This window comes from Hevea brasiliensis, chromosome 14 (genome assembly GCF_030052815.1).
Source record: "Hevea brasiliensis isolate MT/VB/25A 57/8 chromosome 14, ASM3005281v1, whole genome shotgun sequence".
Classification (NCBI taxonomy): Eukaryota; Viridiplantae; Streptophyta; class Magnoliopsida; order Malpighiales; family Euphorbiaceae; genus Hevea; species Hevea brasiliensis.
Genome location: NC_079506.1, coordinates 17,213,615 through 17,226,645, shown reverse-complemented (window position 1 = coordinate 17,226,645; position 13,031 = coordinate 17,213,615). Strand labels below are relative to the sequence as shown.

Here is a 13,031-nt window from a genome sequence, read left to right as displayed (position 1 = left end):
AAATATGGGCGTTAAATTCAAAGGCATTTTACATATCACCCGCAAACACGATACTAATATAACAAAATAAAAAATAAGAATTTTACTTAAAATTTATTCATGTTAATGTCGTATCGATTCCTTTATAAATTTATATAAAAAAAACTAAAAAATATTAATTTATAATTATTTATCTTTTGATTTTTTATCAAAATATTACTTAACTCATTTTCATCTTAAATTTTATATTTTTATACATTATTAAGGTATACATAATTATAATTATGTCAAACTGTGTAAAATGAATTAAGTTAAATCAGTTAAATGAATTATTTTATATCAAATTAACTCAATACGATTTAATATTAATCATGCTATGTAATTTATATAATTTAACAATCGTGCTCATGTTTTATTTTTTACACAATTCATTAATTGTGTCGTACACATATTAATCATAATCATATTAGTATTCATGTTTGTCGACACATAAACGACCTACTAACCCAAATTACCACAGCCAATCTCAAGTGTATCATCAAAACAAGAAAATAGAATGAAAACCTTGAAGAAAAATAATATGAATTTAATTTTTAAAATATTAAAAATATAAAATTCTTTTTTCTTTTTAATATTCTTGGACATCCCTCTACATTCGTTTTATAATACACAAAAAAACTATTAGAATTATGATTTAAAATCTTAATAAAATTTGAAGACTTTTTTCTAATTTGAGTACGAAAAATATTTCTCAATAGGATAGAGGAATATTTTATATATAAAGTAAAATTGTTATTTAAGTGTTATTTCTAAATTGAATGAGACTCTTAATCAAATCAGGATTGAAAAAATTAACACTATTTATAAATAGAAGAATGATGAAAAAGATTATTTGACTTTCAGCACACTGTCACCCGTTGCAGAAAAAGACTTTACTAATTGCTAAAGATTTAGCTCTACCCATTGATTGCTGAGATTGCCCATTGCAGTAGAGAGAGATTTCGATCTAAGATGAAATAAGGACATAGAATTTAAGATGAAAGAATTATTATCTATTGATGAAAAGTCCCTTGTCCATATAGTTGAATTCACTCTTTATAGTGTAATATTTTAATAGTAAATATAATAGGTTATATCTAGAGGAGATCGATGGAAACTAATTAATACATTTACTATCTCTTGAGTGTAAATAAATTTATAGATAATATAGCTATGAACTTGTAATAATAATTTATTTATTAATGATAGTAAAAGATGACATACCCATGAATATAGCCCTATATTTAGAGGGTAAAAAACATAAATATTAATATTTTGTGTGTTTACTTCATTTTTTTACAGTTTACACACTTCCGCAGCGCACAACAAAAACTAATCCCTCCAAAGTTCAGGGCTTTTGCAACCATTATTCAAGATGAACAATTCAAATCTTAAAACATGGAAGAGTTGAAGATGAAGAGAATAAAGTTCTGATAATTAGTGCATAACACTTATAAGTTCTATCTTCAGTAGTTTCCTACAAAAAAATTGACACTAAATCCTTAACCATATAAGGAGGACAGCTTCATCATGATATGCTTCAAAATAAGAAAACAAGCAAAGTTCAAAGCTGTTATTCCAATGCATGGCAAAGCATGTACAAAGAATTTAGGCGCTCAATGGAGAGCCTGAGTTTTTCCTGCACTCGGACAACATGTCCATGTAGAACTGGCACTTGCTGATGTCATTCCCAAAGTTATTCAGGCACTGCAAGAAAATAAGTTGAATAATGTCACTGACGATTCAATAATTGAGATCAACACAAAATAATAAACCAAGTAATTTATATAGAAAAATTTCTCCAACTGTCAGGAATCAGTTTTATATTTCTTTAGAATCCAATTCAAATAATCTTTGTGAACCCGGGAACATAAATACTAATGAAAAAAATAACAGCATCTGCACGTATGAATATTCAAAATAAATTCATGTAGAAAACAAGTGGTGGAGAAGCCAAGAAGGTGAGGGGTGAAAGATGGACCGTCAAGAATTGAACCTTTTTTTTTGAGTTTGGGGTTATTTTTCAACTATTTAAAAACACACATCAATGTATCTGCAATCAAGTAACCAGATGAGAAAAGTTTGCTTACATCTTGGAATGCCTTTGAGTGAACACTGCATGCATCAGCACCACCCATACTGCTTGCTGTGGGTGCTGGGGCAGCAGCCGCCTCAGAGACAACAGTTTCATGTTGAATTGTACGAGGACCCAACACAGCATCTACAGCTCTGTGTGCCACAGCACTTCCAGTGCCAAAAGCCATGCCTGCAGAAGCCAGAAAACATATAAAGGTTCAAAGTTCTTCCTTGATCGAAATCATATCAATAACAGGCAACAAACATATAGTAAATTCCATTCCAAACATGCAGAGTCTCTTTTTCACATACCCTGAGCTATGGTTCCAAGCAATGATCCACCACCACCACCACCACTCTGAACAGGAGCTGGAGGAGGAGCATGGTTAACTGCATCAAAAACAGAATACAGTATCAAACAAACTGCTGATCAAAGAAAAACAATATCAAAATAAATAACAAGGCTCAATGTTTTTCAATCTTAAAATTCTTGCTGAAACCTGCAAGATATTTTAAAGAAATACTACCTGGTTAAAATTCTTGCTGAAACCTGCAAGATAATTTAAAGAAATAGTACCTGGTTGGGGTGGTGAGCTGCGTGCTGGTGCAGGGCGGGCAGCAGCCCGAGGAGCAGGTCTACCTGCAAATGCAATAGAAGTTGTGCCATGACTATCCATAACTCGCTAAGAGAGAACTCATCAAAAGAACATATAATATAAAAAAGTACATAGAGCATAAATTGTTTAACACACATTAAACCACCAACACTCCATTAACAACAATTCGAAGCAAGTTCCCAAGACACCAGACATCATCAAGATTCCAGAACAAGTTGCAACAAATGGTTAATGAGAAGTTTTACAGAACATGCAAACATAAAAAGAAGCAGCTCATGATGATCTGGAAGAGTTGAACTGTTAATCCAGTTAGAATCTAATACACACTGTGAATACTCTTCGATGTCTAAGATCCATGCCCGTACATGATGTGAATATCAATTTAGGTAAAAAAATCCATACCCAAAACCTCTGAAAAATTCTGCATACCCAAGTTCCAAATTCTGATTCACTAACAAGAGCAACACACATTAAAGTTTGGTATCAATTTAAACAATTTAATATGTCCACCATAACTTAATTAAGAATGCCTAAATGTGATCAAGTAACAAAGCAAAGCGAAAATTAAATACTACAGCAATACATACAATATGGACTTGGTTGGATTAAACAAAGATTTGAACTCTACACTGCCCATTTACTTTATTCACTCAACCAATAAAACTAAAGCCAAAAATTTAAGCACAGAACAGAACTCACAAATCCAACAGATGTAAAAACCAGGAGAATGTAAATGCCCATTCATACTAAGCAAACACGAAAAATTTTATATACATCTGGCTAAAGACAAATAAAGAAAAAAAAAGTAGGAAATCCAATAAAGGAACGAACTTTGAGGTCCAACGTTAACTCACATAAACTCAAAACAAAATAAATCAGAAGCGATATTTAATGAAATAGCTTAGCAGTCACCACATCTACTTCCTTCTTCTAATGAAATAACTGACCAAATATCACATCTTGGGTTCATTGCCTCAGGTTTCCCAATCTAAATCGAAAGATAAATGAAAAACAAAACCCAGAAATTTACAAACCCTGGAAATGAATATACCCAAATATGTAAAGTACGTATCTGGCGTAAATCCTACCTCCAGAGCTTCGGCGAGGCATGGTCGGTGAGTTATGCAGCCGGCGAACAAAGAAAGAGAGAGACTTCCAGAAAAAATTTCTGCGTTTCGTTTGCGGCCGTCTCAAAAACCCTGGAAACGCTGTTTTAAAGGCATTGTGCTTGTTATTTGGTACGGTCGAGAGTAGAATAGTGAAATACGTGGCAATATTCTATTAGTCTACATTTGGCTTCTAGGCTTTTGACGTCATGATTCGCTTGTGAAACATTAAAAATATACTATCTATTGGAGATGCAATCAGGTGTTTCTAGGCTATCCTTTAGACGATGATTTCTTCTACGGATATTGGCCCTGCCAATTGCAACCAGGCTTCCTTGGAGGTTCAAAGTTGGTTGGTACAGAACATTTGCGTTGTTTATTTTTCTAAATAAAATAATAAAATTAAATATTTAATTTAATTAAAATTCTCGAGTTTGAATCCAATTTGAGTGAATTATATAAAAAAATATATTTTAATTCAATTAATAACGAAATATGAAAGTAGATAGGCCATGCTTTAGGTGAATTATTATTTATAATTTATTATAAAAAAATTATTTAAATATTTTCATTTCTCACAACATAAAATATATCTATATATATTCTCGCCAAAATAATTATAATTCTAAGATTTTATAAATTAATAGATTAAAGCAAATAATTAGGGGTAATTTTTTAATAAAAAAAATTCTTCTAAATTCTCCTATTAATTATAATTATAGTATAATTATTTTTTTAGTGTATTTTTTTCCTTTGGAAATAATCTATAATGATTAAGATAAATTTAATCATTTAAAAGTTAAAAATAATTAAAATACTAATTAAAATCACATTAAATATAGAGTGTGCTTGATATGCTTTATATATATATATATATAAATCTCGAGATATATATATAAATAGGAACGATTGCATGATATATATATATATTGAAATTAATTCTTCAATACTATAGGTTGCATTAATTTTTTAAATGACAATAACGTATATTATTTTTAATTTATTATCACTATTGTATTTTATAAATTCATATTTTTAAATTATTTATTTATGAAAAAATAAAAATATTAACACTTTCACTATTTAATTAATTTTATGTAAATTATATAAAAATATTTAAATTATATTATTTTTGATAAGTATCAAATAAATTTAACATAGAAATTAAAAAAAAAAAAAAGAGACAGAAAGAGATAATTTTAATGTCCTTAGCATTGTTATTAAATCTAGCCCCACCGGGCGATTCAATTCGGTGAATTAATGATCTATATTATGCATAAATATATGAAGAGGGAGAATATTAATTTTATTTTATTTATTTTTTATTATTAAAATTAATAATAATTATATTTTTATTATTTTAATTAATTTTAAAATTTATATAAATTTAAAATTTATAATTTTGGAATTCATATAAGTTTAAAATTTATAATCTTACTTGTAATTAACTTTAATAAATATAAAATTTTATAAAAACTAATTAACTAAAATAAAAATTTAATAAATAAAAAATAAAAATAAATTTTATAAAAACTAATTAACTAAAATAAAAATTTAATAAATAAAAAATAAAAATATTATTAATCTATATATAATTTTTTATTATAATCTACATCTACGCCTATAATATTTATAAATGTGTACAGAGAGGAGAAACATTAGGGTTGGCAAAAATGCACATGCTAATTTTGTGTTATCTACATTATATATAATTGTGAAAAGAGTAGGAAGGAACATTAACTTTACCAAAAATGCCCTTTTTAAAATTAATTATAATTATATTTTTATTATTTAAATTAATTTTAATATTTATATAATTTTAAAATTTTTAGTTCTATTTATACTTAAATTTAATTAAATATAAAATTTTATAAGAAATAATTAATTAAAATAAAAATTTAATAAGTAAAAAAATAAAAAATAAAATTAATTTATAATCTATATTTATAATCCATCTATATACTATATAAACATATGAGTGGAGAATATTAGTTTTGTCTAAAATACCTCTCATTATTTAATTTAATTTTAAAATTTATATAAATTTAAAATTCTTAGGATTTATAAATTTAATTTTAATTACATATATATACATGAAATGAAGAAAAAAAATATAATTTTTAGATATACGAAAACGGGAAATTAAAATAATAAATTCACCTTTTTAAAGTTGATATTAAAATAATGAGTTCAAATTTAATTAATAGGTATTAAAGAATTATTGAAGTAATAAATTTGTATTTTTTTTAAGTGGATATTAAATTTTTATTTTTTTTCAAAAATTTTATATATTAAAAAGTTAAAAAAAATAAATTATTTTCAATTTTGTAAAATATAAATGAACTACAAAATTTAAGAAAAAACGTTAAAAAAATAACAATTAAATAATTGTCCTTTTTCTAATAGAATTCTATCTTAATTTTATAAATAAAAAATATTCATATATTATAGAAGAGAAAAAATTATATGACTTCGTAATAAACACATCAAAATAAAAAAATAATTTATAGATAACATTTTCTGTTGATTTTTCATAATTTTTTTTAATATATTTTAAAAGAATTCTATATATATATAATTTACACTATTATAAAAATATAGATAAAATGAAAAAATTAAGAAAAAAAAGTTAAAAGAACAAGGAAAAAAATTAAATATAATTCATTTTCTAAAAGAATTATATCTTGACTTAGTAAATAATATAAATATATTTTAAAATAGAAAAATATTAATATAAAATAACAAATATTATATGACTTTTTAATAAAAACATCAAATTAAAAAAATAGACTTATTTGAAGATATATTTTTTTTCTCTTTGGATCTTTCACAATTTTTTAATATATCTTAAACTAAATAGAATTTTTTTTAATATACATGAAAATATAATAATATTATATTAATATATTAAAAATAAATATAATCATATAAATTTAAATGAATGACATCGGTGCATTTTTTTTTCATTTTAAAATTATAAACATAAATTAATAAAATTTTCAAATTTCAATTTTTTAAATTTATATTATGTTTAGGCAATTTTGATAAAAGAGTAGCAAAATTGTATTTGGATTTTCAATTTCTTATATTTTGATATAATGATAAATTCAATTAATCAATCGGTTTAACACGTACTTGAAAGATTGAAATTGTCACGACCCAACCTATGGGCCGGACCCACACTAAGACCTGGATCAGTATAAAGCCCCCGAGACCTGTAGTAAGTCTAACTATTTCTTAACCCAATCCTAAGGCCCATTTTAAGTCCAATTTCAAGAATTCAATCGGATAGAGTCCGGTCATAACATAGACCATACAACAGGGAGTTTTTGACACACTAGACCTATAAGCACAATATATAACAAATTAGGGAGCTTAGCTTACCCTCCACATACTCATCATGTCAAAAAATCAAATAGGAGCTCAGCTCCATCTTCCAATCCAATCACATGCACACATACATGCATTTAATGTTCTTTTAAATTCAACATAATATTATATTACAGTCTCAAATTGATTAAAATACTCCTAATAAATGCAGAGTCTAGAATTTAATAAAATTATACAAGCATAACAGATATTAATAGATTACCTGTGAAGGAGAGAGGCAAATTAAAACTCAACAAGAAATCTCTCATATCCTGAAAAAATAAGGTGAACAAGAGTGAGCGTTCGACTCAGAGAGTAAAATACCGATTTTAATCATAATTTCTATGGCTATCTAAAGCTAATGCATCATGAAGAGTAGAATGCAACACCTTCATAATTTTCATATAAATCACATCATAATAGCAAAAAGGTAATTTGGAGCACTCACACACCTAATAGTGTTCAAACAGTACATATATGGGAGCTGATCCCCTATACAACTCTCTTAATCCAACATCTGCTAGCGAGTATCTCTCAAGCCAGACTTTCACTTAATAAGTCAAATGCGGGGGCCAACGAGATCATCTCGAGCCGTGCCTACTCCGACTTATCCATAAAAGATCAGGTTCCAGCGAGTCAAGCTCCAGCCGCGTCTACCCATCCTGTCCATAACCAATACCACACCACACGCACACCAACATACGCACATTACTCCAAATTACCATAAAATAACATCGATAAATATTTCCTCAACTAAAGATGCAATATAAAATGTGCCTAGTATTTAACTACATAAATATATTTATAGATGATGCATGGCCATGCCTTGAATATATAATAATATTAAAATTATAATTAAAATCAATATTCTACTCACAGACTTGAACCGAGGTCACTGTGGCTGCTAGGTGGAGGAGGAAGGCTGTCCTGGCTCTCCTGACAATTTCATTATAATTATTTAATATATTTGACTCAACACAAGTTTAAAAAGGATCAAAAACACTCTAAGTCGTGTCAAAAATCCGACAGAGTCTTTCTTATACCTAGGACTTACCCAACCTGTAAAAGAGTTCAAAATACACTTCTATTGTAACGATCGGGCTCCAACCACTAGAGAAATTGTCCTCTTTGACCATATGCCTCACGGTTTTGTCACATAGGTGGATTGGAGAACTTCCCAGGAGGTCACCCATCCTAGGATTTCTCTCAAGCGAGCACGCTTAACCTTGTAGTTCTTCAAACTCTTCAGGCCATTCCACCAAAAGGAGCCTCTAGTGATTAGTTCTCCCATTTTCTATATCATTACTTTTTGAACCCAAGACCATCTCCGTGCTTTGCCGATGTGGGATTTGCTTAAGGGACCTTTCTCCCCCCCTTTCGGGACTCAGCGTCTTCGCTGAGGTTTGCCCCACCATCGCCCAAGAGGACACGCGAGCAGCTCTGATACCAATTGTAACGATCGGGCTCCAACCACTAGAGGAATTGTCCGCTTTGGCCATAAGGCTCACGGTTTTGTCCCATAGGTGGAATGGAGAACTTCCCAGGAGGTCACCCATCCTAGGATTTCTTTCAAGCGAGCACGCTTAACCCTGGAGTTCTTCAAACTCTTCAGGTCATTCCACCAAAAGGCGCCTCTAGTGATTAGTTCCTCCATTTTCTATATCATTACTTTTTAAACCCAATACCATCTCCGTGCTTTGCCGATGTGGATTTGCCTAAGGGACCTTTTAAAATTTCATTAATGGAAAGCTTAGACATAGGGCTACACTTTTCATGAAGACCACTTGACCCAGTTTTGCCTTTAACCAAATCAAATTGTTAGCACAAATTGAGTCACTAAAACTGCCAACCCAGAAATTATCCAAAATACTGTTCCTTTGGTATTTTGACCATAACTTGAGTTCTATAAGCCCAAATTTAGTGATTCAAAAACTGAAATTTAAGTTTAAACATAGAGGAGCAATTGTTATGAAGGAAGTGTGACTAAATAGACATCCTAACCTAATCAAATTCCTAGATAAAGATAACACATCAACATGAACCTAAAGAAATGTTCATGGGAAAAATGCTATATATGATAGTTAAAATACTCATAAGGATAATTAAATATTAAAAATGATATGAATATATAAATTGGGACTAATGTCCTATTAATATGAGATTAATGGTACCAATGAACAGTGCTAGAAAATAGAAACAGTGAATAGTGCTAAATTAATTAAAAATGTTTAATTGCCCATAGTATACCTAGACTTATTTATTTAGTTTGGATAAGTTGGTATATCAATTAGGGACTACAGATAGCAGTACTGCCTACCGAGAAAATCATAAACTGATAATATATGTTTGGTATGATTGTTCTACAGGCTATATGCCTACTTACTGGCCATTGTGCCTACTTTATTTCTGACTTTACAAGCCTGACAGCAGGTCTTGTGCCCGACAGCTGGCCTCATGCCTAACAGACGTATACTGGATAGACATATGGCTGTCTAACCAGTATATACCTGTGCATCCAGCTTTTATAATTTGTTATAGGTTTCTTGGGCACTGATAAAAATTAATTAAGACTTAAAATACAATAAGTAATCATAAAAGATCCCGATAATGTTAATTGTTTCCAAAGAGCAATAATAATGTAAAAGACCCAGATATTATTTCAAATTGTTTAATTATTGTTATTATAAATTATGCACCACTAAGCGTTATGTTTAGCGCGTTAGTTTTCCATCGCGTAGGTACTGGAGATCAGTCCCAGCAGCCGCGGCAGCAGCAACAATAGTGCACTGACAGAGCTCTGACCAGATCTGCCACTGTCCAGAGTCACCTCACCGGTCTTTTGTATTTTGGTAGGGCCCATGTATAGACTAGTATTTTGGTTCATTATGTTTACTCATGATGTAATTACTAGTTTATGATGTATTTCATTTTTGACTTGAAATTAAACTTGAGATTGAAATGAAAACTTGTAATTTATTATCTATGAATTTCCATATGAATGCAATAGATGATACTTCATTTTGAGATCTCATAAATAGTGGTGAATGATATAATAAAAGAGAATATGATATGGAAATATGTGAGATGACTATGAATATGTTAACAGGTGATAGTGGAACCCGCCAGATGCTAATAAAACAGAGGAGGATCTGTCCGGGTCTCCACAAAAATAAGATATATATAAAAAAAAAAATTATACACATAAATTACTTGTTTTAAATGACATTAAAATTTACAATAGACATGACAAGACAAGATAGGATGCTCCGGCACTGAATGTGGCACTCATCGCTCTGCTACACTGTAGACGGGTGAGGAGCGTCACATCTATATCTACAAGTCACACAACCACAGCTCAATGACATCACATGGCCCCTCCTGGCCCATCCAAACAGTCAACAACCATAATTCAAAAAATTACCATTTAGTCCCTAAAACTAACCCTTTTTCAAAAGCTACCCAAATTAGCTCTAAAAATTCTAGAATTTTGCCCCACAGTTTTAGCAATATTATTAAGCTGATGCAAAAGAAATTATAATTTTCTAACCTACCATGAATATTTTATAGATTTTTAGAAATCAAACACTAAATAGTTAAGAAAAATAAGGGTTCGGGTTTACCTGTGCCAATTCTAACCCTTGGGACACGTCCGGGATGTCGGAAAATGATGGAGTAGTCTATAACCTCAACCCGATTCTAAAGCTTTTCCAATAGTTTGCCTGCCCGGCTCGAAATTACAGACCTGAGTAACTATTGAATTTCAACGAAACAAACATACCTACGCGAAGCCCACAACACGGGGGTTAGTAAATAATTTTTACGAAATTTATTAAGCTCATTTAATACCCGAAAAAATACTGTGAAGTTTTGTGGGACTCACAAAAAAAAGGTATCGGGAAAATTTGAAATGGGTATTGCTGCGAAGTTCTCGCCAAGGAGAGCACTCCGATACTTTCGGATTTTTCATGGGGTTTACGGTTTGCGAGAAATTTATCCCAAAAGTCAAAATGGGCTAAAACTTCCTGGACAAAAATTGAACAAACCGCTCGATGGATTTTTGTATTCTTGGTATTTATGGAAATATCTCGATGTGTAGATGAGTTTTGGGACAAGACCCGTTCTAATCGGTGGCCGGATTGGCCCAGGAAGACGAAGAGTCGCGGGCGAGTTGAAGGGACTTCGCGCCCGCTTTTCCTGCTACTGGAGCGGCGGCTGGCAACAGGGAGGGTCCTTGGAGGCTCGCAGGCGAGCTGGGGAGGGAGGGGTGGCGATGGGGCAGCAAGGGGAGGAGAGAGGAGAGAGGAGAGAGAAAATGGAGAGGGAAGAGAGGCAGTTGGGATGCGCGAGGAAGAAGAGGAGAAAAGGAAGAGGGTTGATCTAATTCAACCGGTCCGATTCAGTCCGGTTCGATTTTGCAGGTCTGATTCAAGATACCTGAAATTGAATTTTTACTCTACCTTAAGACAAAAAATGAGGCCTAAAAATTTCAAAAAAATTTTAGAAAATTCAAAAAAATTTATAGATTCTAAATATATTTTTATTTTTGGCACGTGGTCTTTAAATTAATTTAAAAATCATCAAAGTTTTAGATTTTCAAAAAATCAAACCCAATTCTAAAAATCATAAAATTTCAAAAAATTTCTCAAATATTTAATACAATAAAATACTAATATTTACATATAAATTAATTTATTTAAAATTTAGGAGTGTTAAAAAAATTTATCTAATTATTTCAAATTAATTAAAATATTATATAGAATAAAATATATCTTAAAGTTTTGATCAAATATATTTAATATAAACATATTACATAAATTAATTGAAAATGCATTTTTTTTAAGATAAAAAAGAGGTTATATTCTTTTAACTTTAACAATTTTATCATAATTTTAAAAAATTATATTAAACATGTCACTTTGATTCATTTAAACCTAATTTAATAAAACAATAGTTTAAAAAAATTTTTTATTAACACTTTTATTATTTTTTTAATAAAATAATATATAAAAGTGAAAAGAAATAATTTTAAGATGGAGTTGAAGAGATATGAAAGAGGAAGAATAATTCACAAAATGGAAAATAAAGAAAAAGAAGTGATAAGAGTGAAAAAAATATTTTTTTTTATTGTTTAAATTAGTAAATAATAACACATTATTATAATTTGATCATTTAGTTAAATTAATAAAATTTATATAAATTAAAAAAAATACATTAAAAAATATTGAAATTAAAAAAAAATAATTACATGAAGTGGATAAATTTTGATTTTATTTAAATCACAAGTATGTATAATGAGTATTATAACGTACAATACACATTCAAAGAACTAGTTTAGATATAAAATTATGCTGATTCTCTTTTTGAACCAGATAAGGAGTTCACCTAAAAAAATTAAATGATCTAGTGGTTAGACCGGTGACTCGTTAACCTAATAATTAATTCATTCACCTAATTGATTTAAAATTTTCTAATTTAATTTTTTTAAATTACTTAGCTATAATTCATAGTGATAGAAGAAATTTGTTAAAATGATATGTTTTTTTTAGTTTTAATATACAATTAAAATTTAAATATTTTCATATAAATTTTAATAGTATTATTAATATATACATAAATATATGTAAATATAATATAATAAATGTTGAAATATTGATTATAAAATTAAAATTTAGTCTATTAAAATTATTTAGTTATATTAATAAACATAATATTTAATTAGTATAATATTTTATTAATTTTTTAATAACTCACTGGATAGACTATTGATCTATTGTTAAATCAGTGACTTGTTCACCACATCTTTCAATTGGATTTTTAATAACTATGGTTCTTAGTGATAGTAAAA

The 13,031-nt window shown here is 29.0% G+C and overlaps 2 protein-coding genes across 2 annotated transcripts in view; one reads left to right on the top strand and one right to left on the bottom strand.

Moving 5' to 3' along the window:
- Positions 1-1,432: 1,432 nt before the first annotated feature.
- LOC110647628 (uncharacterized protein C6C3.02c) lies at positions 1,433-3,947 on the bottom strand. Its single transcript, XM_021801556.2, has 5 exons — positions 3,800-3,947; positions 2,672-2,734; positions 2,407-2,484; positions 2,109-2,284; positions 1,433-1,725 (listed from the first exon to the last, which is right to left on the bottom strand). Exons 1-5 carry the CDS (start codon positions 3,819-3,821, stop codon positions 1,627-1,629), a joined length of 438 nt encoding a protein of 145 aa, XP_021657248.1. The 5' UTR covers positions 3,822-3,947; the 3' UTR covers positions 1,433-1,626.
- A 7,146-nt stretch (positions 3,948-11,093) lies between these two features.
- LOC131172809 (serine/threonine-protein kinase RIPK-like) overlaps positions 11,094-13,031 on the top strand; it is a 29,699-nt gene continuing 27,761 nt past the window's right edge. The window contains exons 1-2 of the mRNA XM_058134340.1: positions 11,094-11,163; positions 11,283-11,585. Of these exons, the coding sequence (XP_057990323.1) occupies positions 11,094-11,163; positions 11,283-11,585 (373 nt within the window). The remainder of the gene's footprint in view (positions 11,164-11,282; positions 11,586-13,031) is intronic.

Bases quoted from the DNA above. Each gene is read 5' to 3' on its own strand.
- LOC110647628 (XM_021801556.2), bottom strand. From the start codon at position 3,821: ATGCCTCGCCGAAGCTCTGGAG. The intron at 2,735-3,799 runs GTAGGATTTACG...TTGCATTTGCAG, and splicing joins GCCTCGCCGAAGCTCTGGAG to GTAGACCTGCTCCTCGGGCT. The intron at 2,485-2,671 runs GTACTATTTCTT...TTTTTGATGCAG, and splicing joins CAGCTCACCACCCCAACCAG to TTAACCATGCTCCTCCTCCA.